The sequence below is a fragment of the Artibeus jamaicensis genome, unplaced genomic scaffold (assembly GCF_021234435.1).
Source record: "Artibeus jamaicensis isolate MK-2021 breed Jamaican fruit bat unplaced genomic scaffold, CSHL_Jam_final scaffold_1964, whole genome shotgun sequence".
Lineage (NCBI taxonomy): Eukaryota > Metazoa > Chordata > Mammalia > Chiroptera > Phyllostomidae > Artibeus > Artibeus jamaicensis.
Genome location: NW_026522030.1, coordinates 52,587,821 through 52,615,260, shown reverse-complemented (window position 1 = coordinate 52,615,260; position 27,440 = coordinate 52,587,821). Strand labels below are relative to the sequence as shown.

General features: G+C 38.8%; 1 protein-coding gene across 6 annotated transcripts in view; it reads right to left on the bottom strand.

Moving 5' to 3' along the window:
• Positions 1–25,493, bottom strand: part of CCDC171 (coiled-coil domain containing 171) — a 313,511-nt gene extending 288,018 nt beyond the window's left edge. For 3 of the 6 annotated variants that reach the window (XM_053656501.1, XM_037132070.2, XM_053656502.1), the window contains exons 1-5: positions 25,274–25,485; positions 17,449–17,612; positions 14,028–14,163; positions 6,363–6,537; positions 491–681 (exon numbers count right to left, since the gene is read on the bottom strand). In XM_053656501.1, the coding sequence (XP_053512476.1) occupies positions 491–681; positions 6,363–6,537; positions 14,028–14,163; positions 17,449–17,492 (546 nt within the window). In that variant the 5' untranslated portion in view covers positions 17,493–17,612; positions 25,274–25,485. Of the gene's footprint in view, positions 1–490; positions 682–6,362; positions 6,538–14,027; positions 14,164–17,448; positions 17,613–24,515; positions 24,632–24,699; positions 24,764–25,273 lie in introns of those variants that run through there. The other 3 variants (XM_053656500.1, XM_053656499.1, XM_037132071.2) reach the window with 3 other exon arrangements.
• Between the last annotated feature and the right edge of the window lie 1,947 nt (positions 25,494–27,440).

Here is a 27,440-nt window from a genome sequence, read left to right as displayed (position 1 = left end):
GAGGGAAGGGAATAAATATCTGATAATAATTTTATAAAGAGTCATCTATTTCTGTATCATATCTATAAAGATAATAAGCATACATCAGATATATATTTTTCTATATTTATTGTATTTCAGATCAAATGTACGACCCACATTTCTAAAATTCCAAATTTTCATGCTGCTACACAAAATGAGCTATAGGTTTTTATATTATAAAATGCCCATATCATGTTTTTTACATTTTGATCAGAGATTTCAAACTGTTTTTCACAAAAGAAACTGTATATATGTTCATGTATTTTAAAGCATGTTACAAGACAGACCTGGAAAAACTACCCTAAAGAGGAAAGAAGAAAGAGAAAGGGGGAGGAAAGGAGGGAGGAAGGAAACCAGATTTTCCTGCTTTCTGGTAGTTATTTTCCTTTCCAAGGACAACTTCAAATAATGTATAACACATAGCAATAAATATTATATATATTAACATTCCTTTATAAAAATTGTTTACCTGTAGAGTTTTCTCTAGTTTGCTTTTTTCTTTCATAAGTAAATCATATTCTTGATTGCAATTTTGAATTATATTGTCTCTTTCCTCCAAATCATGTTCAAATCTTCTGCATTCTTCTTTCCATTTCTGCTGGGAAGTCTGAAATGCTTTCTCAATCTCATTTGCCCTTCTTTGAAGTTCTGTATTCTGAGCTATTAAAAATATAAAAGAACAACAGGTACACTTACAACAATGAATTAAATCCCAGAGTTCAAAAACATGGGGCTCAGAGCCAATTTCATTTACAGCATGGTCTTAGGACAAACCTGCAACCACCTCAGACCAGTAAACTCTTGAAAAGCCCACTGTCCTGGAACCAGAACTCTACCAGTTTTTCATCCCTTCTTTTCCTCCAGACAAAGGTGATTTTGCCATAAAATGATATAACAAATGCCCAGAGACATGCCCAGGTTTAGAGGCACCTATAGCACCAGCTGCCACTCTTTTTCTCCTATTCAGGAAGATAAATCAAATTTTTGTTTTTTAGAATACTGTGACATATGGGGCTATTTTATTTTATTCTATTCTATTTTTATCCTCACCTAAGGACAAGTTTATTGACTTTAGAGAGGGGAAGGGAGAGAGACAGAGAAGAGATGCATTTATCTGTTGCCTTTCCTGCCCAGGGACGGAACCCACAACCTAGGCATGTGCCCTGACCGGGAACTGAACCTTCAACCTTTTGGTCCAACAGGACGACACTCCAACCAACTGAGCTACAACAACCAGGGCATGACTACTCTTTTTAAAGATTTATAGGTTGCAAATTTTGATATTTGGCAACAAATCAGTTGTAACACATCTCACACATGAGACTGTCACAAAATTGAGTCTGGGAACTACTGCTACAACCCTTTAAAATTGTGATATTTACTACCCCCAAATTAGGCTCAAACCTGGGTCATTCTAATAGTACCTCAACAATAATGAACACCTCTCTACCAGGGTTGCTGCTGTATTTTAGCAATTAGAAAATACATAATGAAAGACCTCCAGGTCTGGCTCCACCACCTACCACCTTACTAAACCTCTTTGACTCTTGGAATAAAATGCCTCCTAGTTAAGTTTTTATGAAGACCAAATGAGGAAATATGAACACACATGTATGCCACAGTTAGTAGTATTGTTTTTAAATTATTTTCTGTTTTGAATGGATCACATATTCCAAAGGTTCAAAATTCAAAGGTATAAATGGCTCAAAAACAACTCCCTCCCATCTGGCTACTCGCACTCACTACAAGACTTTATTCTATGGTCTGGCAGCCCGTATCGCAAGTAAGAAGTTTTAGGCCACTTTGATTTCTGTTCTCTGCATGTGGCTTTTCTTTTCTTTTCTCTTTGAAAGTTTTGTAATCTTCTGTGTCTTTTTCCAAAATTTCATAATGCCATGCCTTCAAGTGGGTCATTTCTTTCCATTGTGGTGAATATTCAATGGGCCATTTTAATCTGGCAACTCATAGATAACCTTTAGTTCTGACATGTTTCCTTAACTAATGTCGTTGATGACTTATCCTACTCCATTTTCTCTCATATTACTCAGATTGGTCCTCACATTTTCTTTTCTTTCCTCTATTTTTCTACTTTTGTCTTTTAATGCTAATTTCTAGGAGATTTTTTCCATCTTCATCTTCCAATGCTTCTATTGACATTTTTCATTTCTGATTTCATATTTTTAATTTCTAAGAGCTTTATTTTTTTAATGGGATCTGGTTCTCACCTCACAGATGGCATGTATTCTCTTTCAGCTGTGAGGATATTAATGCTACTTATTCCTTAAATCTTCTGAAGAATTTCTGATTCTTCCAAATTAACTTTTTTCTCTCCATTTTAGAAGCTTTCCCTAAGTACCTGGTAATTCTCAGTTGTTTGCTCTCAATTAAGAGTAACTACAGAGTGACACACCTTTTAGCCCTCCCAGATACTGAGCTTGAGTGTGGTGGGGCTTGACACCTGTGCTCTTCACTGGAGGGGGGATGTGTCTAGGCCATTTATCAGTACCACTAGGTTGTTCTTCTCAGCTTGGTCAGGTGACCCACAGAAAAGTCTTCCAAGCCCCTACATGGAATGTAGAAATCTGGTGACAGCTTTTGGGGAAGCCAACAGGATAAAGGAAGCTGGCCCTTGCTGCCGTGACTCAGTGGACTGAGCATCAGCCTATGACCTGAAAAATCACCAGTTTGACTCCTGGTCAGGGGACATGCCTAGGTTTTGGGTCAGGTCCCCAGATGGAGATGTGTTAGAGGCAACCAATTGCCATTTCTCTTCCTCCCTTCCCTTCTCTCTAAAAATAAATAAACAAAATCTTTTTTTTTTTAAGAAGCTGGAAGAACTAGTTCCTCAATATTAAACTTAAGTATGATATCTTCCTGTTTTTCCCAGTCTGGAGACCCTCTATTTTATCAACTCAGAGATTACTCTTAAGTGGGAACAATCCAGAGTAGCATGCTTGCAAAATCCTAAAAACAGACAGCTACTTCCAATTCCAAATTCCAAAGGTATCTGGTGCTTCCAGTTCATAAGTCCTTTCACTCTCTGACAAGTCATCGGCCAGCTTTCCACGTTCCTGGTTTAGGATTCTAATATCTCAGGTCTGCTAAATTAGTTACCCCTCATCCATTTGCTTTCCAACTTCCAAAATTTTCTTTCTTGTCAGGTCTCTTATTCTCTTAATCATTATAGGATTATCTTTTCTTTCTTATTCTCACACAAGGGTATTTTTCATTGCTTTTAGAGAGCAAGGGAAAGGAAGGGAAAAAGAGAAGGAGAGAAACATCAATGTGAGAGAGAAACCAATCAGTTACTTTTTGTGTGTAGCCCTACCAGAGACAGAACCTGCAAACCAGGCATGTGCCCAGACCAGGAACTGCACCCAAGACCTTTCAGTTGGTGGGACAATGCCCAACAGAGCCACGCTGGCCGGGACTGGGATTATCTTTTTTAATATCGCCCAAGTCCATTAGGTTGTTTTTTACTCTACCCTGAACATTTTATTATGAAAGTTTTCAAAAGTGCCTAAAGTTGAAAGTATTATACAGTCAGTGAACACCCAATAAAATCACCTAGACTCTATGACTATTAACATTTTACTACAGTTGTTTTATCACACATTCATCTATGCATTCATTTATCCATCCATCAAACCATACTTTTTATGCATTTCAAAGCAAGTTGCAAATATATTTCACTCCCAAATAATTCAGCATTCATATTGTTAACTAGAATTCAATATAGTTTTATATTTTTGAGGTAACACTTCCTTATAATGAAATGCACAACTCTTAAGTATACCATTCAAAGAGATTTGATAAATGCCTACACTACGATCACGTAACCCAGACCCCAATCAAAATATCGGACATTTCCTTTACTTTAACCTGAAAACTTTCCTCACACCTTTTACCAGTTAGTCCCTACCACTATCCCATTACAGAGGCAACCATTATTCTGATTTCTTTTTCACCAACAATTCTTTTCCTCTGTCAAAGAACTTCATATAAATGGAGTCATACAAGATGTCCTCTTGTGTATAAACGTCATTCAGCATAATGGTTTTGAAACTCATTCATGGTATTACATCTATCAGTAATCACTTCACTTCTATTGCTGAGTAGTATTTCATTGTATGAATATAATACAATTTATTTCTTCATTCTCTTGTCAATGGATATTTAGAGTTTGTTTGTTTCTTCCAATCTGTGGTTGGCATAAAGAAGCTGCAATAAAAATTGGCGTACTAGTCTTTGGTAGACTAATGTTTCTCGGGGAGTAATACCAAAGAGTAAAACTGCTGAATCATAGGATAAAGACATGATTATTTTAAAAGAAACTGCCAATCCCCGGCCAGATGGCTCTACTAGTTGGAGCAGCATTCCATATACCAAAAGGTTGCAGGTTTGATCCCCAGTGAGGGCACATACCTAGGTTGTGGGTTCCATCCCTGGTCAGGGTACACATGGGAGGCAACTGATCAATATTTCTCATATCTATCTTCCTTCCTTCCTTCCTTCCTTCCTTCCTTCCTTCCTTCCTTCCTTCCTTCCTTCCTTCCTTCCTTCCTTCCTTCTTTTCCTTCCTCTTTCCCTCTCTCCCTCCCTCCCTTACTCTCTCCCCACCTTACTCTCTCCCTCTTTCTTCCATCCTCTCTCGCGCTCTCTCTCTCTCTCTGCCCCCCTCACTTCCTCTCTCTCATCTCTCTCTCCCTCCCCATCTCTCTCCCTCTTGCTCTCTCAAATCAACATATGCTCTGGTGAGGCTTAAAAAAAACAAAGAGAAATTCCCAGTTTTTTTCCAAAGTACTTATACCATTTGACTCTCCCACTAAATATAAGGGTTCTAGTTGCTCTACATACCCATTAGCATTTGGCATTACAAGTTTTTTCAATTAGAGCCATCTGATGGGTATGCAGTTACTGTCACAGTGGTTTTTAATTTGCATTTCCCTAATGACAAGTAAGGTTAAACATTTTCCATGTGATTAATGGCCATTCCTCCATTTCCTCTGTAATGTGTCTGTTGAAATTATTTGACTTTGGGCAAGTAACCTCCCATCTTCCCTGGATTCCAATATCCTTATAATTAAGTTAAAGCTATTAACTTTAATTTAATTACCTGGTGCCTTGCAATCCTTTTATTCCTAAGTGGTATAGTTATCAAATGCCAGAAGAAATCAAAAATACTTCTGACCAGTGGCAATAACCCAAGACATCTGGCCAAGATTAGGGTACATAACTTTTGCTATATTTATAACTTAACATTTGTTTACCCCATGCAGTTAACAAAGCATGTTCATTTTCTTACTTCATCCTTAAAACAACCTAAGTTCAAATATCAGTAAATAAGTGGTAAAACCAGACTCAAACCTCGATCTTCTGAATTCATGTTTAGTGTTCTCTTAATTAAAACCTGCTCTGTACAAAAATATTCATAGCAACCTTATTCTTAATAACCAAAACCCAAACACAAACCAAATGCTCATCAATAGTGTGGTATATTCACATAACATAATACTAACCATCAATATGAAGATCAGGAAAGAAGCCAGATATAAAAGAATACAAAAAAAAAAAAGAATACATACTATGTGACTCTATTCACATAAAGTACCAAAAAAGGGCTAAATTAATCCTCATTATTAAAAATCAGGACAGTAGTTATCCATGTGGAAGGATAATTTTGGTAATTTATAATTACCTAATTATAATAATCAAGTTTATTATAATTTGATAATTTCTGGTAATTTTGTATTCCATGATCTGGGTTCTTATGATTAGTTTACACATATCTGAGCACGTTTCTTTAATATATACTTAAGTAAAAAGATTTTAAAAGATGGTCATATGCTATATTAACAGATAACTTTGACAGTTAAATCAACTGCCTTTTTCTTTTCTAGGGACCATATTCTAACCCAGTAGTTCCAGAACCCAGCTAATCAACACAGTCACCTACAGTGCTTCTTGCACATCCAGATTCGCTCAAGCTAGAGATTCTGATTCAAGATTATACGTGATAGAAGACCTAAAATACATTTCTTTTAAAAATCTGTGTGACTCTGCTAATTAGTGATGGAAAAGATGCCCTAAAAACTGATTAACAGAATTTTGAACCCCTTCTTCTACACATATACAACATAAAAAATTAATGTAAAGAAGATGAATGTTCACATAATAGCCAGAAGACTTTATAAACAACTAGAAAAAGTCTGTCCATCAAAGGCCAGTCAAGGAATCAAAACCTTACTTCCGACCCTATGTGGAATGCATATACAACACTAAGCAATGACATGCAATGAGGTCACAATTCTTAACATGCGAGGAAATGGAAGAAGTCTCACCACAGAGTTTTTCTTGGATCCTATGTGCCTCGGCTAACCTTTCTTCAGCAGCCCGTCTTCCAAGGCCTGCTTCCTTCCTAGCAACAGCCAGGTCGTATTCCAAACTTTGTCGCAATGCTTCTCCTTTTTCAACCTCAGATCGTAGCTTGGCAATCTGGCTCTCATAGCTTGCCAGCTAAAAACAAATTTCTGATATCATGAACCAATATTAAAATATGTCTCCAAGAATATGAGATCACTCACCCAAACAGTTATACTTCTTAGAAAAAAACTTGTTTCTATAATATTTGTAACACAAGAATTTATAACCTTACATTTTCTGAAAGACTGGAGAAGCACTAGCCTTACCCACAAATGACAATAGTAATTTCATTATTTTAGAGAATACACCAGAGGAAAAAACTTTTTATTCTGATATGAACTTCTTGTAAAAATAAAGGAAATCACAAGTTTTAATCAGATGGCAAGCATATCTAAGAAATGGAAAAAATTCATGTCCCATAGTAAGCCTTTAAAAAATTCATTCTTGCCCTGCCTGGGGTGGCTCAATGGGTTGAGTGCGGCCTGCAAACTGAAAAGTCTCTGGTTCAGTTCCCAGTTACAGCTCATGGCCAGGTCGCTGGTTGGGGGATTATGAGAGGCAATCGATCGATGTTTCTCCCACACATTCATGTTTCTTTCCCTATGTTGGTATCTCCCTTCCCCTCTCTCTAATAAATAAACAAATAAAATCTTTTAAAAACTAAAATAAAAATTCATTCTCCCCTCCCTCCTATTGCCTATATAATATCATGAAGCAAACTGCATCAAAATATAGTTTGGTAAATATTGTCTAAGTTATTTCACTTGATTATGACATTACTGATAGACCATAAACAAATAAAAATGCTAGCCCTAGCTGGTGTAGCTCAGTGGATTGAGTGTGGGCCTGCGAGCCAGAGTATCGTGGTTCAATTCCCAGTCAGGGCACATGCCTGGGTTGCAGGCCAGTTCCCAGCAGGGGACACACGAGAGGCAACCGTACATTGATATTTCTCTCCCTCTCTCCTTCCCTTCCTCTCTAAAGATAAATAAATTAAATTTTAAAAAAAGAAATAAAAATGCTAACTTCACAGGGATTTTAATGAACTAATATCTAATCTATCTAACATCTAGATAACTAGATATTTAATTTAATGACTAGATTTCATTTACCTAATATCATCCCATGAAATAATACAATAGAAAATAGGTCAAAAATTAGAGTTAGATAGGACTTCTGGTCAAGATGGAGGCATAGATAGACACATTGTGCCTCTTCCCACAACCAAAAGAAGGACAACAAAAATTTAAAAACAAAAACACAACTGGAACTGACACAATATCGAACTGTATAAAAGTACAACAACCAAGGAGTTAAACAAGAAACATTCATCCAGATGGGTTGGAGGACCAGAGACGACCAGCCAGGGCGGAAAGGACTCCCAGCAAGGCAGCAGCTGGAGGACCCAGTAAGGCAACTGCTGGTAGAGCAAACAGTCCCACATTTCTGTGCAGATAAACCAAGAGGAACAACTGGGGAGCAAGACACACTGAGCAACTCAGAGCTCCAGGGCACAGAAATAAAGCCTCAAACATCTGACTGAAAACAGCAGTGGGGGTTGAAGCGGCAGCAGAAGAAACTCCAAGCCTCAGAGGAGAGTTCATTGGTGAGACCCACAGGGTCCTAGAATGTACCCAAACTCACCCACCCAGGAATCAGCACCAGAAGGGCCCACTTTGCTCATGGGTAGCCAGGGAAGTGACTGAAATCCAGCAGAGAGTGGAGCAAGTGCCACTGTTCCCTCTCAGACCCCTCCCCCACATACACAGTCACAACTCAATGACTGGGTTGCCCCAACCTGGTGAACAACTCAGGCTCCACCCCTCACTACATAACAGGTACATCAACACAAATAAAAATGAACCAAATGAAAGAACAGAGCAAAACTCCAAAAAAAATACAACTAAGACAAAGAGATAGCCAACCTATCAGATGCACAATTCAAAACACTGGTAATCAGGATACTCACAGAACTGATGAAATTTGGTCCCAAATTAGATGAAAAAATGAAGGCTGTGCTACATGAAAAAAAGGAAAATGTACAGAGAACCAACAGTGACAGGAAGGAAATTGGGACTCAAATCAATGGTGTGGACCAGAAGGAAGAAAGAAACATCCAACCAGAAAAGAACGAAGAAACAAGAATTCAAAAAAATGAGGAGAGGCTTAGGAACCTTCAGGGCATCTTTAAATGTTCCCACACCCGAATTATAGGGGTTCCAGAAGAAGAAGAGGAACAGCAAGAAATTAAAAACTTATTTGAACAAATAATAAAGGAGAACTTCCCTAATCTGGCCAAGAAAATAGACTTCCAGGAAGTCCAGGAAGCTCAGAGAGTCCCAAAGAAGTTGGATCCAAGGAGGAACACACCAAGGCACATCATAATTACATTACCCAAGATTCAAATGAAGGAGAGAATCCTAGAAATAGCAAGAGATAAGGGCACAGTTACCTACAAAGGAGTTCCCATCAGACTGTCAGCAGATTTCTCAAAAGAGACCTTACAGGCAAGGGGCTGGAAAGAGGTATTCCAAGTCATGAAATCCAAAGACCTACAACCAAGATTGCTTTATCCAGCAAAGCTTTCACTTAGAATGGAGGGACAGATAAAGTGCTTCTCAGATAAGATCAAATTCAAGGAGTTCATCATCACCAAGCCCTTATTATATGAAATGTTAAAGGGACTTACCTAAGAAAAAGAAGATAAAAAATATGAACAGTAAAATGACAACAAACACAACTATCAACAAATGAACTTAAAACACAAAAACAAACTACGCAAACAACTACAACAGCAACAGAATCACAGAAATGGAGATCACATGGAGGGTTATCAGCAGGGGAGTGGGAGGGGGAAAGAGGGGGAAAAAGTACAGAGAGTAAGTAGCATGAACGGTAGGTAGAAAATAGACAGACGGAGGTTAAGAATAGTATAGGAAATGCAGAAGCCAAAGAACTTATATGTATGACCCATGGATATGAACTAAAGGGTGGGGTGGTGGGGAATATGGGTGGGAGGGGCTGTGCAGGACAGAGGGGAATAAACTGGGGAAAATGGGACAACTGTAATAGCATAATCAATAGAACATATTTTTAAAAATTATAGCTAGGTGATTTATAAAGTCATTTCCCACTCTAAAATTCTAGCATTGAATCAATAACTTATTACATAATATTGAACATTTTCTCTGTGCTAAGTATAGTGAGAGATATAAAATCAAATAGTATAAGGCCCCTAATATCAAGGAATTCAATGCTATAGAAGGAAAGGCATATGGCTTAAGTTTTATAAAAGAGGCAAAAAATGTTATAATACTCCAAAGAAAAACAAAATTATTTATTTCTGGTGTAAGAGAAAAACAGTCAATATGAGGGAATGCTAGAAAACTATCATTTAGGAAATCATTGAGGTACATCATATAAAAGACACAAGAATTTCTGCAGGACAACATCAGAAATTACTCAAATGGCTATTAAAATGTAGTATAGCAGCAGTTATAGTCCTTTCTACACATAAATAATAAAATAATTTCAAATTTAAATTCTTAGAAAATCAAATGCCTTCAAAACACTATGCTTGCAAAATAAGAATTTACAAATATCTTTTAATAGTTTCAGAAAAAATCAAAGAACACCCTTAATTACAAGGAGAGGAGTAGAGACATCTGGTCAAGGTGGTAGCGTAGGCAGACATGGCTCACCTCTTCACACAATCAAATCAAAATTACAACTAAAATATACAACAACCATCACTCACAACCATCAGAAATTGAGATGAATAGACGTCTGACAACTACAGAACTCAAGAAACCACATCCACCCAGACTGGCAGGAGGGGTGCAGAATGGACTGGTCTCTCATTCACATGTGGTAGATAAAAATTTGTGGTAGACTGGCAGGAGGAGTATCTCAGGAGCAAGGAGTCCCAGCCCCACACCAGGCTCCCCAGCCCAGAGTTCCAGAACCAGGAATGTAAGTTCACATAACTTCTGACTGCAAAAACCAGCAGGGACTGAGTTGGTGGAAGAAACTTCTAGACCCTCAAGCCATTCCTCTTAAAGAACCCAAAGACAGACTCTTCTGCCCCTGGTAACTGGCAGCTTCATCACAACAATGTGCCCACTCAGGCATCACCTCTCCTACAGAGTGTCTTGGCAAAACATCAAGTCACCCAGGTGACTCAGCCCTACTACAGGCCAAATTTGGCATCCTGTGACCTCTGGCTTTTTCCAAAACTAAAGCCACCTTCAAAAGGGAAGAGATTTCAGACCATCGATAAGATTCAGGAAAATATGACTAGGATGGTGACTAGGAGAACTGTGTGAGATCGCAAGGTGCCTACTTTGAAGGGAACTGAGGCATCACTGTCCTGTGTACAATGTATCTTGTATTGTGTATCTTCTTCAATAAATGTCTCTATTTCTCATATTACATGGCTGGACACTTTCTGGAAAGACCTTGGATACCACATTCTCTTTATCCATTCATCCACCAATGGGCACTTAATTTTTAAAGATATCTTGTGCTAATCTAACAAAAAGATAGAGACAAAAGCAGAGATACATAGAACAGACTGACGGGTGTCAGAAGGGAGGGGTGTTGGGGAGCTGGTGAAAAAGGTGAAGGGATCAAGAAAAATAAATAAATAAGTAACACATAGACACAGAGAACAGTATGGTGATTGCCAGAGAGAAAGGGGGATGGGGAAGGTGTAAGAGAGTAAAGGGGGGATAGGTTGGGGCAGAAGAGATTATACTTAGCAGTGAGTGCATGATGCAGTGTGCAGATGTTATGTTATTGAGTTGTAACATTTGAAACCTGAATGATTTTATTAACCAATGTCACCCCAATAAATTCAATTTAAATAAAACAATAAAAATAAAGATATATTGTGCCAATCTCCCAACATGAAGTATGTTAGCATTAGGAGTATCTAATAATGCAAATATATGGCCTTAGTTTTTAGACAGTTTTATTTGTCTCTGCTTTGCATTATAGAGGGCATATTCAGAGATCAGACAGCTAAAAAAATACTACATTATTTGTTTAGATGAGTAAAATCATCTAAAGAAATAATTGGAACAAGAAGAATAAGTACTAATATAAAACTAGAGTTGAACCAATTCTAATTGCCTATTTTGAGAAAATTCTTTCTTATCTAAAATAATTTCCCATCTCTTTAATGTGAACATCCTTCAAAACATTTTGATTAAATAAAAACAATAAATAGTGTGCTCTGCTAAGACAAATCTGATGACAACTACAAATATACAATAAGTATATTTAATATAAATAATAAATTATCATCATGGCACTAATGTACATTTGTTTTTAAAAATAAGTTTTGGAGATTATATTCATTAGCATAAATTTAACAAGTGCCACTTTACATTTACTATGCAATATTATAAGTAAATAAAGCAATTATTTCAATTACCTCATTTTAAAATTACCTCACTTGCCACTAAAAATACAAATAAAACAGTTATATATGCAGTGCTTGTTATTTTTATCTGAAACCACTCACTGTTCCTTAGATACCCAGAAATGTTTTTCAAACACTCATTCAACACACAGCCACTAAGGGCCTAAGCCATGTGAGAGAGATAGAGACAATAGAGAGATAGTCACTGCTCTCCGCTCTTGGACTAAGGAGGCTTTGGTAAGCATGAAATCAACGTTTTAACTCTAAAATACCAGTAACTACCACATGTGGGAGAGCTAAGAACGGAGTAATCAGTGTCACCTAGGGAGGCTTTAAAAAGTTTCCTGATGAAACAGCAACAGAATTTAGTGAAAGGGAAGGAAAAGACACTATTTATACTTAAGTGTCAATAAATTACAGCTACTATTATAATGCATAGGTACTTTATAAAATTCACTTAATTATTACAACAACCTTTTGGGACCAGCATTTCTCAATGAGAAACCAATGATGTACAGAATAAATAACTCACCCCATGTGTTTTTTCTGGCTGGTGTTAAATCCCACTTCACTTTTTTTAAAACTTTATTTTTATTGTTGACACTATTACAGATGTCTCCATTTCCCCCACCTTTGTAGGCCTCTACCCAGCCCCTACCCCTTCTCCCCTCTGGCTACCCTGTTGGCTGTCTCTCTGTGTTATGCATACATGTTCTTTGGCTAACCCCTTCCCCTTCTTTCATCCAGTCCCTGCCTCCCCGCTCCCCTCTGACAGCTATCAGTCTGTTCTATGTATCCATGCATCAGTTTCTGTTTTGCTTGTGTATATTTTGTTCATTATTTCCACGTATAAGTGAGATCGTATGGTATTTATCTTTCTCTAACTGGCTTATTTCACTTAGCGTAATAATCTCCAGGTCCATCTACCCTGTCACAAAAAGTAGAAATAAGTAAGATTTAAAGTGCTGGCTGGGTTGCTCAGTTGGGTTAGAGCATCATCCGGATATAGCAAGGTTGTAAGTCCAATCCCCAGTCAGGGCACATAGAAGAATCAACCAAAAAATGTGTAAATAAGTGAAACAACGAACTGATGCGTCTCTCTCTCCCTCTCTCTTTTTACTCTCTGTTCCTCTCTCTCTCTAAAAGTAAGTAAATAACAACAACAAAAGAAGAATGAGTAAGATTTTAAAAGAGAAAAAGTAAAAAAAAAGAAATAACAAAATGGACAGAAGAGACATAAACATATAGTTCATAACTGAACTTACTGTAAAAAATAACTACTGTCCTTGGAATATATACATACACATATAATATATACATATTTGTATATATAGGGTGGGCCGCAAGAGTAGGTTTACAGTTGTGAATACGCCGAAACATAGTGTATTCCTATGTTATTATTTATCAATTATTGTATTATTTTCCATATGAATAAATGTAAGCCTACTTTTGCCCCACCCCGTATATTACACACTAATAAAACAAAAGATACAGTAATACAATAAAACAAAAAACTAAAATAATTTATGAGTTATACTGAGATTAAAATTTTCATACTCAAATCTCCTTAAGAAATTATTGCAGGACAGACCAAAAGGAACCTACATTAGGACTTCAAAAATGTCTAATTTATAAATCTTTTAGTCAACAAATACATTTACCAATTAATATTTTTTAAAGATTTTTTTTATTTATTTACCTTTAGAGAGAGGAGAAGGCAGGGAGAAAATGAGAAACACCAGTGTGCAAGAAATGCATTGATTGGTTGCCTCTCACACCCTCAACTAGGGACCAAGGCTGCAACCCAGGCATGTGCCCTGACTGGGAATCAAACCGGCAACCCTTCGGTTTGCAGGCCAGTGCTCAATCCACTGAGCCACACCAGCCAGGGCTCAATTAATATTTTTGAACAAGTTTACCCATTATTAAAATAAATTGAAGGCAACATACAAATAAATATAACATTAAATTTCTACTTTAACAATCATATACAATTCCACCGTATATTTTTTTGAAACATTTGTTTTCTTTATAATTCCCTTTCTAAGCACAAGGATGTTATTGTGATAAAGGTTAAATGTGGACTTTGTAATATGAAATCAATCTAAGTTAATCAAACTCTACTTTTAAGATTATTTAAGAGAAAAATTAATTTTACCTCTGCATTGTGCTTAGTTGTTATTTCCAATTTTTCTTTCTTAGCCCGATGGAGTTTCTTTCTGAGATCAGCAGTAATATCTAATTCTGTTTCACTTTTAAGCATTTGCTTTACATCAGATGAGGCATTCTTCAACCTATAAAATGAGATAATAAAATATAATTCTCCATAAGAATATTTCCAGCACTTCTGGTATTTCTTTATTTTTTAAAATTATTTTATTGTTGTTCAAGTACAGTTATCTGTATTTTCTCCCACCCCCACCAAATCCACCTCCCTCCCTTGTTTCCACCCTCCCCCTTGGTTTTGTCCATGTGTCCTTTATAGTAGTTCCTGAAAACCCTTCCCCCTCTGTCCCCTCCTGCGTCCCCTCTGGCTCCTGTTAGACTGTTCTTAATTTCATGACTCTGGTTACATTTTGTTTGCTTTTTCTTTTGTTGATTATGTTCCAGTTAAAGGTGAGATCATATGGTATTCGTCCCTCACCTCCTGGCTTATTTCACTCAACATAATGCTCTCCAGTTCCATCCATGCTGTTGCAAAGGGTAGGGGCTCCTTCTTTCTTTCTGCTGCATAGAATTCCATTGTGTAAATGGAATTAGTTTGATTCACTCATAGTTTTTTGATTCACTCATTTGCTGATGGGCACTAAGGTTGCTTCCAGCACTTGGCTATTTTAAATTGTGCTGCTGTGAACACTGGGGTACATAGGTTCTTTTGGATTGGCATTTCAGGGTTCTTAGGGTATAGTCTTAGCAGTGGAATTGCTGGGTCAAAAGGCAGTTCCATATACTCTGGTTTCTCTTCAGATCATATAAGTCTTTTGCCTTTCACTTCTGGTATTTCTAACATCTTATTTTTCAAAAAACATACAGAACATAATATGGTCCTTGCCCAAAAGAACCTTACAATCTAGTCAAAGATGTTGACTGCAAAAGCTAGGCAGAAATGCAAAACTCATGACTAGAAACAAACCACTATCCACTGGAAAACCACCACATTATTCAAGATTGGTAGTGAAAGGCTGTCTGATCCTATCACAGGGTAGGCAGTTTTGCAAGAGATTAAGTTCTTTCCTTTTTACCTTTTTGAACAAAATAGTTTACTTATTGCAAATGTAGTACATATTACTATAAGAAAAACTATAAATGAGAGAATACACATTTCTGCTTTAAAATGGCAGGCTAGCCCTGGCTCATGTGGTTCAGTGGATTGAGCACAGGCCTGCCAACCAAAAGGTCACAGGTTTGATTCCTAGTCAGGACACATGCCTGGGTTGAGGGTCAGGTCCCCAGTGGGGGGTGTGCAAGAGGCAACTACACATTGATGTTTCTTTCAGGCATCGATGTTTCTCCCCTTCTCTTTCCCCTTCCCTTCCCCTTTCTCTAGAAATAAATAAATATCATCTTTTTTAAAAATTAAAAAATAAAATGGCATACTAAAGCACTCTACTCTCTCCATAAAATTAAAATTTGAATTAAAATAACAGCAAAGAGAATTTAGAGGCATAAATGCACAAGAAAGAACACAGGAAATGAGCCAAGAGCAATAAAATACTGGAAGCTGGAAAGCAGGTGGACAAGTGGTAACTGATTCATTTAAGAGAGTTAAATTCAAAGTCAACAGCGGGGAAAGCAACCTGACTTACACCAAAGTCCCAACAAGCTCAGTTCACTGGCAACACCTTTGAAAATGGAGGTAAAAGTAGAGCAGAAAACAGAATTGGTTGAAGGTCTACCAAAGTAATAATGAGATCCTCAAATCCTCTGAGCATATATGCCACACAACTGAGCCCCAACCTCTTCCCCACTCTGGAAAAATAAAACAGGGGTTTATTCCATGGACAGGATAAAACAGATCCCTGGATTGGAGACATCAGACACAAATAGGGTATGGGATCCACTAAAAACAAGAGACTCAAGTAAAATTTATATAATAAATGAGAGCCCCGGTCTTCTAATACTTGTTGTCTAAGACTTCTTGTTAGTCTCTCACATTAATGTTTCTCCCCTTCTCTTTCTCCCCCTTTTCCCACTCTCAAAAAAAAAAAAGTAAATAAAATCTCCTTAAAAAATGTATGGTATATTGATGTATATATTTTTAAAGATTTTATTTATTTATTTTCAGAGAGAAAGGAAGAGAGGGACAAAAAATAAGAGAAACATCAATGTGTGAAAGATACATTGATTGGTTGCCTCTCACACCCCCAGCTGGGGACCTGGCCTGCAACCCAGTCACGTGCCCTGACTTGGAATCAAACCGGTGACCTTTCAGTTCACAGGCTGGCACTCAATTCACTGAGCCATACCAGCCAGGGCTATTGATGTATACTAACATATTAAAATGTTCCCCCCAAAACTGAAAGGCAAGACACTAAATAATGTGAAGCAGTATTTTTAAGATATAATTTTATATTATATTTGAATTTTTAAAATATAATTATATACTTATATGTTCCTAAGATATGAACAAGTATATACCAACATGTCATTAGTAGTTAACTCCAAGTAATAGGATTATAAGTACTTTTATTATTTTTTCATTTGTATTTTTTAATTTTTCTCAAAATGCATCTATTAGTTGCATGAAAATACATGTATATGTACATATGTACATATATAAAATAGAATATCCAAACGAGAAGGAACCTTGAACCACGTTTCTCAGCTGTGGTGGTGAACAAGCTGATAAGAACTTACTCTTGACCCTTGCCACATTCAATAAAAGAAAAAGTCCTCTTTGAGATGAACTATTAGCAAAGTAAAAAATTAGTATCTTATTCATTTATACCCTACACTACTCCAGAAAGAAATATTTAAGGTAGCTTCTAAAGATAGGGAGAAAATGTTTATGTAGCAAACTCTATTTATAGTTGAAGAACATATTAGTCATGGTACTTGCCCCACCCCACCCCACCCATCTTTGCTGATAGGTGATCTATTTAAATCAGTTCTTCTCAAATTAAATATGAACAAGGATTATTCAGACTATTCCCACCGCACACCTCATGATTCTTTTTTAAAATATATTTAAATGGATAACTAAAAAAGAAAATTTAAAAGCATAAAAGAATGAACAGCCACAGGGATTACAGCAAGCCAAAGCAATCACCATGCAGAAGTGTGCATAAGCAGAAATATAAGGAGAAGAAAAGATTAAGAGAGGAGGAAAAGAATAAGCAACTATCTAGGGACAAAAGAAAGCGCAGACACTTTGACCTTTGTGGACCGAGTTAATAAAAGAGCAGGAAGAGTACAAAGTCTCCAGAGGGATCATTCCTGCTCCTCTGGCCCAGTGAAATTTCTACCTGCCCCACCCAAATCGCGAGAATTCTCACACTCAGCCCCTCCAATCACTGACTTCTCCCTGCTCCGCACAAACAAAAGCAATCCCCAAGTAAAGGAAAAGCCTGGAGACTCACCTTTGGGCATCATCGGTGACATTACTTGAAGCGTTTAAATTCATGATAAGTCTTCCAACTCTTTCAAAATACCAGTTTCTTAACAATATACTTCGTTATTGATGATTAAATTATCCAAGATGTCTGTGGCTTACAGGTTAGATGGACTGAATTCTGTTAAAATACTAAACAATAAAACAGTAGTTATATTTATGAATCCTGAGACTAAAGGCAACTTTTCTTTTGTTCTTCAATTTATTTGTATTTTAAATTATTGCCTAACAAATATATAGTACTCATATTTTTAAAAGCTATGGCTTTTATTTTTATATAAACTTTTTAAAATTTATTTATCTTTAGAAGGGAAGGGAAGGAGAGAGGGAGAGAAATATCAATGTATGGTTGCTTCTCGTCCATCCCCTGCTGGGAACTGGCCTGCAACCCAGGCATGTGCCCGAGGGGGAATGGATCCTCAATCTTTTGGTTCACAGGTCCATGCTCAATCCACTGAGCTATACCAACCAGGGCTTATATAAACATTTTTGTTTATTTATTTATTTATTTTAGATTTTATTTATTTATCTTTAGAGAGGAAGGGAAGGAGAGAGGGAAAGATATATCACTGTATGGTTGCTTCTCATGCGACCCCTGCTGGGAACTGGCCCCTGCTGGGAACTGGCCTGCAACCCAGGCATGTGCCCTGACTGGGAATCGAACCGCGATCTTTTGGTTTGCAGGCCCGTGCTCCATCCACTGAGCTACACCAGCCAGGGCTAACATTTTTAAATAAATGTTTTATTTCTTTTAAAAAAGATTACAAGCAAAAAAGAAAAAAATGTTAGAAAGATGTTCCTTCCTGTAAGAACAGAGTAATCCTATATTTTTATTTTCAAAACACTGGTACAAAAAAATAGGGACAAATTCTTCTTGAACTGAAAAAGGAATAGGTAGTGGCTTTCTGTAGAGCATAAAAATCAGTTTGAAATAAAATGGCCCTGGCTGTTGTAGCTCAGAGGACTGAGTACCAGCCTAAGAACCAAAGGGTTCTATTCCCAGTCAGGACACATGCCTGGGTGTTGGGAACCACCCTGCCTGGTTTCAGAAGCTGTGACAACCCATGTCTAAGGCTGAGTAAAGGACCTTGGGACCATAAGCCACTAAAGAGACAAAGCTTATCTTCCTAGCAGGGGCACCAGCCTCTGCCCCTTTTACTTTACCCTGCTTGGCCCCAGGCAGATGACTGGTTAGCCAATGACAGGTAAGATTCCTCAAGGAAGGGGTGACCTAAGACAGGCATGGTCATGAAGGGGCTCTCAGGGAAGGCCTTGGGGGCTATAGAAAAAGGGGGTGATGGACCCTCACCCCTCAGCTTTGACATTACCTGAGTCCTCATTCTGTCTGCAAAAAATCTCCTAATCTCTAGTCTGCCTTACTTCCCCTGCCTGACTTAAGCCTGAAACAATGCCTTAAGCCTGAAACAATGCTGGAGGTGGGTGCAACTCTGTGCTGGAAAGGCGTGGGTTCCCTGGGACAATCAGGCCTAAAAAAAAAATGCATAAAATCCTAGGAAACGTGCTTTGCTAAGAATGCCCTCAACTTTCTGATAAGGGTCCAAGCATAAAATGAGTTTGTTTCCCAAAGTCTTACAGCCCTTTAGCTAACTGACCCTGACACAGAATAAGCCCTCATAGTTCTTTGTATGTTATCTATTGTTTGATCATTACTGCCTAACAGTGATTGATGACCTTTCCCTGTATTCCTGTGCAAACTGAACCCAATAAAGGCCCACTGAGGAAAAGGATCCTGGTCCTTCTCCTTTGAGAGATAGGCCACCTCTACTCCCCAAGCAGATCATGTCTTGGTAGACTTATTCTCATCCACTGCAGACGGTGGGCTCTATGGGCAAAGTTCCCCAACACCTGGATTGCAGGCTAGGTCCCCATTAGGGATTGCATGAAAGGCAATCACACATTGATGTTTCTCTCTCTCTTTCTCCCTCCCTTCCCCCTTCTCTAAAAATAAATAAAATAAAATACTTTAAAAAAATGAAATAAAATGAAGTCCAGGGTCATTTGGGGGTTCCCAAAGACTTTTGAATAAATGAGATTTTTTTAATGCAATGTTACAATCAAAGGCCAAAGTGTTCCTAAATAAAAGATCTCATTTTCAAAGGCCTTCTCCTGAGGGATGAAAAAGGAAGAAGGAAAGAGGAAAGCATCAATACACGGGGACCCCAGTTCTATGGGAAATACTCCAAATTATACAGAGCCAACCACTTCAAGTTATTTTACTATAGTATGAAAAATTCTCTAGGTAAACATTTAAACAGAGAGATAACTGTAATTAATGAAGTCCATAAAGACACAAATACCAAGATCCCATAAGTGTCTTCCCAACAGAAATCCAATATCCTAGTTAAACAACGAGCTATGGACTCAACAGAGATCTGAGTTAGGACTCCAGTAAGCATCTTACAAGTATGTGCCAGGGGACAGGTCACTGAAGCTCTCCTAAACTGTTTCCTCAACCGTGACTATATGACTATATCAACCTCACTCAGATATTTGAGACTGAAGTAATACAAACGGCACATGGACAGTGCTCACTCGCTATCAGTTTCTATTACTGAACACAGAACCCTCTGAAAAAATATAATGATCCCTGACAAAGGAAGGGTGTAGGCGATAGAGGAGGTGATTTGGTCTGGAGGGGAGATACAATAAAAGAATTGCTTAGCTCTGGCTGGTGTGGCTCAGCTGGTTGAAGCACAGTCCTGTAAACTTAAAGGGTCACAGGTTCAATCCCCAGTCTTGGCACGTGCCTGCTGTGGGTTGGTTCTCCCAATCTGGGAATGTGGGAGACGCAACCGATCCATGTTTCTCCCTTACATTGGTGCCTCTCTCTCCCTCCCTTCCCCTCTCTAAAATCAACAAGGACGTCCTTGGGTGACAATTAAAAAAAGAACTGTTTAGTAAAATTGCGAGTAAATAGGAACATCTAGAAGACCAGTAAAAGGCCAAACTGGTTCTGTCCCTGCTCTCACAACCCTAGAGAGATCACTGAAAAAGGAACTCAAATACACCAACTGGGATGTAGATTGAACCACAGTCCTGAAATCTGGTGAATGGCTCCTACAAACAGACACCAAGGGATCTTTAAGACAGTCAGTGGTTCCTGTGGCTGACAGCAGAATAGTTCAACCTAGAATAAAGACAATGTAATTTTTATCCAGACGAGGGTGTGTGGAGAAACTCCATTTCTCCAGGGACCTAAAAGACTAAGTTGGACAACAGTGGCAGTAGATAAACAAATAGCACCGCCATTCATTTACAGAGCATCTACTCCAGTGTGAAGCACTGTACTTGGTCATTTTTACACAGAACTCTCATCTCTACAACACTGCAATGTAAAGGTTATCCCGTTTTTCAACAGAGAAAACTAAGACTCAGAGATTAGAAGTAACTTGCCAAAAGTCACATAGTTACATGACCAAGATTCCAACTCATAAATACCTAACTGAAAAGCCCAAGCCTTTTGAACAAGGCCACAGCTGACACACAGTTATTTTACCAGAGGTTTATTATCCTTACTTCATTTAAGGAAACTCTTTGGATTCAGAGAGACTAAACAACTTGCCTGAGGGCAGGCAGCTACTAAGTAGGGGACACTAAGATTTTAATCAAGCCCTTCTGATACTGAGCCCCAAAACCTTTTTACCTTATTACCGCATGCCTCCAAAGATCACACTCCAGAGAAACTGCCTTCAGAAGTAAAAGAGTTAGTACCTACAAGGAATGGACTCTTCTATAGTTAAGAGTAATGTCCAAGGCTCAAAGTATACATAAAAGTAGGTATATTAAAATGTTTGTTTTGTGAAAAGATTAAAACAGGCATGTGTGCATATGTCGCAACAGGCACAAACAGAACCTCTATTTATCTCACAGGCAAAGAATTTACAGAGTTAGGACTTTAACACTGCTTGCTACTTTTTGTTTTGCTTTTATCTTGGGCAGAGAAGTATAGGGAGAGGTAGAGTACCTAATTTTAATAAAGTTAAATTCAGCTAAAATGAAGAGAATCATCATTTTTCACTGTTATTTTGGTATCTAACATCTGCAAATCTGAGTGATCCTCTAGCAAATGGTCAACAGCTCAGGAGCAAGTGTCATGGATTCCAGATCGCTGATAACAGACAGTGAAATGGGCAGGTGGTCCTCACCATCACTGCCTCCGGTGTTCTTCCTCTTGTATAAACACCTTGCCTTTGTGGGCAGAACCTGTGACTTGCTTCTACCCAACAAAATATGGTGAAGATGATGGAATGCCACACCCATGATCACATTGTTATATCAGATTTTGTTTTGGGGGAATGAAGTGACAATCTCCTTCTGGCCTTGAAGAAACTGCTATACTGTGAACTGCCTACAGAGAGGGTCACACAGCAAGGGAACTGCAGGCAACCTCTACCCCACAGCCAGCAAAAAAGCCAGATTCCTGAGTCATACAGGGTCCAACAGAAAATACATTCTGCCAACAACTGAAATGAGCTGGGGAGCAAGTTCTTTTCAGTCAAGCCTCCAGATGAGAACACAGCCCAGTTGGTGCCTTGACTACAACCCAGTAAAACTGAAGAGGGCCCACCTAAGCTGTGCCCAGACTCCTGACCAACAGAAACTGAGAGATAAGAAATGGGTGCTCTTTTAAGCCACTAAGTTTGCGATAGGTTTTTACACAACAATAGAAAACTAATACGGATAAGAAGCTTGAGAAAAAAAAAAGAATTTGAGTGAAAGGTGTATGTCTTTATTATCAAGTATCTTTGCTTTTCTATAGCTTAATTTCCTTATTAATTCAAATAAGAGAGTCTGTATAAATCCTAAGGTTACTGAACTAGATGGCCATGAGCAATATTTGCAACAAAAAGAAGCACAAAATACACATGAATGAGGGCAAATAACCAACAGCCACAAAACCTGCACAAGAGTCAAGTTACCTACAGAGGAGAAAGCAAAGGGAAATAACAAGCCTGCATTGGATGGAACCTCCGAAGAGCCACATTTATTTAATGAAAAGCACTGCAGGCTAATTTGAGAGTAGCAGATGAAAGTGGGTGACACATGAAACAGGCATACCATGAGAGTCTTGAAAGAATTGGTACAGTGTGCCTTCTGAACTTGCAACACTGAACTGCCAAGGCCCTCTTCCCTGAAGAAACCCACACTGAAGAGAAGCTACTGGAGATGCTATTTGAACTGAGCAGGATAGGGGAAATGAAAACAAAGTGGAGACATGGCTGAGACAGTGCTGTAAAAGAAACAGGGCCAGGAGGTCTCAGAAAGAGAGCCGCCATAGTTTTTAACATTCACAAAAAAACCGCCCTTCTATGAAATTAGAAAAGCTTTCCTGCACCTTGCCCCATTCTCAAAAGTCATGTATACTAATCTTCCATAAAAATAAGAAAAAATGAGCAACAGAATAGTGCAGTTAAATCCCACACAGCTGATGTAAGAAAAGAGAGTAATGAGCCCTGGCTGGTGTGGCTCAGTGGATTGAGTGCCAGCCAGCAAACCAAAAGGTCACTGGTCTGTTCCCAGTCAAGGCTCAAGTCCAGGTTATGGTGAGGTCCCCAGTTGGTGGCACACAAAAGGCAACCACACATTTAATATATCTTTCCCTCTTTCTCCTTCCTTGTCCTTCTCTCTAAAAAAAGAAAATAAATAATCTTTTTTAAAAAATAAAGAAAATGAAAAAGTAGAAAAATTTTAATTAAAAAATAAAGAAGATCAAAAGGAATCAAGAGAATGTGACAAAATATTGAAAAATACTCAAAGAATAACCAAATATATAACATGAGCCCCTGAATAAGATCAAAGTAAGGGAACAGAACAAACATTAAAGATTGTAAAATTCAAGAAAACTTTACTGGAATACAAAAAGATTTTAATCTACATTTTGAAAAAACAAACTGCATCTCTAAGAAAATTGACCCAGCATAACCAACACAAAGACACTTTCTAAGATAATTACTGAACTTTAACAAAAATTTGTACACAAGTGTTCATAGAACCATTGCTCATAATAACCAAAAAGTGAAAACAACCCAAATGTTAATCATGGATGGATAATCAATGGATAAATTATGAACCATTTATTCAACCATAAAAAGCAATAAAGTACTCACACATACCACAACATGGACAAACACTGAAAACATTTCAAGTGAAAGAAGCCAAATATAAAATGCCACATATTGTATTCCATTTATATGAAATGTACAGAATAGGCAGAGCAAATCCATAGAAAGTAACTTCACGGTTACAGAGGGTAGGGAGAGGAGGAACTGGAACTGACTGCTAATAGGTGTTAAGTTTTCTTTTCGGGGTGATGTAAATGTTCTGAAATTAGTAGTGATTGCTGTACAACACAGTGAATATACTAAAAACCACTGAATTGTACACTTTGAAATAGTAAATTTTAGGTTATATAAATTATATCTCAATTTTTTTAATTCATCATCACAAAAATACTGTCTGAAGTGTCCTTCAAAAAATCCTTATTTTCTTCCTCTCATTCTCCCTGACGTTAGCTTTTGAAAACACACGGGGTTCAAGGACCTAACTGTATGTTTTAGAATAACTACACCAACAAAGTGGTTCAATTTAAACTATGATGGGATTTCCACGGTATTAAATATGGCAGAGAAAATGCAGCAAAATCTCCATTTTCTTCTACAAGAGTGAAAAAAGAGGACAAGGAATCATGGTGAAAGTAAAACAGCTAGGTACAGTGATAAAACTATCAGTGCAATAGGTAACTAAGTCAAAGAAGCTCCAAGTCCAGGCCCCCTGGGTCCTAATCTCTGGTCCCTCCTGGGTTCTTCCACAGTCCCGTCTGGCTAAGATGCTCCAAGGAGAACTTCCTACAGGTGGGTGGAGAGGCCTAGTCCCAAGAGTTGAATGTGTGTGCCCAACTGACGTGAACAAACTTGGATCCCCACTTAACACTCAATGCAGCTCCCCCATTCTGTTACTCTCTACACCTCCCTGCCTAAGTAGTTCACCTCGAAGACTCCCCCACCCCGTGGTTACCTCAAGGGGGCTCCCAGGGTCCACACCGTACACCCAAGACCCCAGGGGAAGCTTCAAATCTCAAAGATAGAAAAGAGGCCCAGGCTCATTGCAGGGGTCAGGACAGAAACTGCTTGCACTGGACGGACTCTAGGACCCAGAGACGGTGAACAAGTTGCAAAAAGGGACAGGAAGGGAAACAAACCCCAAGGAGACGGTGTTTACAACGGTCACTTCCGGAGACTCGACTTCTCTCAGAGACCTCAGACTCTCGCAGGCCTCTGGCCCCGCCCCGCCCCCTTCCCCCACCCCCGCCCCACCTCCCGCCGCCCTCCCTCCCTCCCTCTGAGAACACCGGCTCTGATTGGAAGAGCCGCCCGAAGCTGCGCGGCTTGGCTTAAAGAAGAACCCACGCATGCGCAGTTGCTGAGGAATGGGTGCTGGGGAGCCGTGCGCTGGCGACCCCGTAGTTAGGGGCGCCTCCTCCCACTCAGGAGAACACAGAGGCCCAAGCTCAAGTTTGGTGTTCTCAGATTGGCGACCCAAGTCACCGCTTTAGAAAGCCTAAAGAGCTGTGTGAAAAATGCAGATTTCTGAGCCCCTTATCCTTTGCTCAACTGAGTACGCATATAAGAGGTCAGATCCGAATCCTGCGTTTTAAATGGAGCCACTTTGCTGATCCTTAGAACCAGAGCAGCCCCTCGGGGCCCGTGATCTCTAGTGATAGGGCCAGGAGGGAAATTCTCCCTGCTCCGTCTCAGCACAAGTGGCTTGTTTACCTGCTGTTTTGGTCGCTCACCGCTAGCACTGCATGTCTTCCCTCCCATTCCCATTGTATTCCAGCTTGTAGTAAATTGGGCCAGAAGAATGCGGGTCAGTGCACTGATGCTGTCGTAGCGCCTTCCATTATAAATATTACATAACGAGGTACCTCGCAAAAACGGCCTTAGCTCCTTAGCTTTTGCTCAGTCTTTCTTGCCCACCTTCCTCCTCTCCCAGCTCCAAGCTCGCGCTCTCCCCCCGCCGCCTCTCTCTCTCTCTCTCTCTCTCTCTCTCTCACACACACACACACACACACACACACACACACACACACACACACACGCCTTCCTCTTGTTGATAATTTTTACTTCGGTTTCTCAGTTGCTGATAATCTGCTGCCTTAGGGACATTGGAAAACCAACTCTTTTGTTCCTTGGCTTTTGAAATCCTATTCCCCAAAGAAGCTTGCAAATTGATGGGATTTTGATTAAGCATTTTATCTTCACCACCATCACCCCCTCCCCGGGGGGGGAAAAAATACGTGTTTAATTCAAGATAATCTTTTTATGTTAAAATCGTCCCCTTTGATTGTAATCAACCTGAAACCTGGTCTAGGGTGGGGACCATCTTTCTCTTCTTCCTCCAGAGAATTTACGGCCATCAGTGGGAATATAGATTGAGTTTAAACCTCTTTGATTCTTCACTGAAACTTCAATTGGTTTTAGTTTAGTCATTTGTATTTTAAAAGGAGGCCCAACCCACTTCCTCATAATTTTTACCAGAAAGAGAGTAACTGCTTCAAAGGAAAGAGCTTATGGAAAGAACAAAATAGCACACTCTTAACATTTAGAAATTAAATGGAAAATTACAACAGACTAATGTGATGAAGGTTTACAAGTTTTAAATAATATTCATAAATTTTCCTTTTCTTGCAAAAATCACAATATTGAATACTTTGTAGCAAGAATAAATGTCAAATGTACAATCTGACACTTCGCCCCTCCAAGGATTTCTTATTGTTACCATTCAGTACCCTTATACCTCCCTTCCCAGCCACCTCCCCGTACCCTCTAACCGCCCCCCCCAATCACCGCACTGTTGCTCATGTCCATGAGTCCTTTTTCTTTTTGCGTACTTGTTTTTAGTAATAAATATGTGCAACATGAAGACTTGCAGTTTTCATTTACTTGTTCATTTAGCATTTATGGAATACAGACTATATATAGGCACCAGGGAGTAGGGATGTAGGATGTATAATACAGACACGATGGTAATTAGGAATTAATATCAACCCTGAGCACCGCAAAAGACTTGAGCTTAGTCTGGGAAAATGGTTGATTATAGATTTCACCAAGCCAAGAAAGAAGGATGTGTGAGCTACAAACATCAGCTCAAGAAATAGCCCGAGGCATTTGGAAAACTGGCAGATCCTCTGCCTGTTGTCTCTGTGTGGAGTGGAGTGGAGTGGGAAATAGGCTGGAGCAGTAAACAGAACCCAGTCACCAGAGGCTCCTAGCTACTTCATGCTTAGTTTATCAAGCAAGGAAGCTAATGAAGGGTGTTAAGTTGAAAAGTTACAATAATGACATGATAAATCTGACTGTTTTAAAGCACTTGGAGCTTTTCTATGTTTTTCTAGTAGTTACAAGGTCAATTTCTCTGTTGTCTCCTATTTGCTTAACATACAATTCCTTATGAAAAGTTGTATGTTAAGATGCTCTCTAACCCGCATCTCTTTTAGCCTAAAGAGTTACAATACTGGCCTCATTCTTTTTTCTGCCAGTCCTTTAGAGATATTATCCAACTCATCTCCACCAGCATTCCACAGAGCTTCCAAATTCAATAGTCACCTCATTGTCAATCCCAGATCCCTGAAATCACTATGACCCTCCTCAGGCTTCTCTACGGCATAGATGAGACTCGACTTCTCCAACTCTGACCTTTTTGCAGCGGTTCAGGGAATCATTATCCGTTTCTTGCCCCTCAAAGTAGTATTTTCTCCGTTTCTGCCCTCAACCTTCACATTTTCCCATGACACACACTCCTACAAGTGTCAACTGGAGGTCCTTAATTTTCAGTTCTTTTTTGTCCACCCGACATCCCAGGATCATAAACTAAGCTCTGGTTTTGAATTGTTAACTCCAGTGTGAACAGTGCCCTTATAATGAATATTGAATTCAGTAC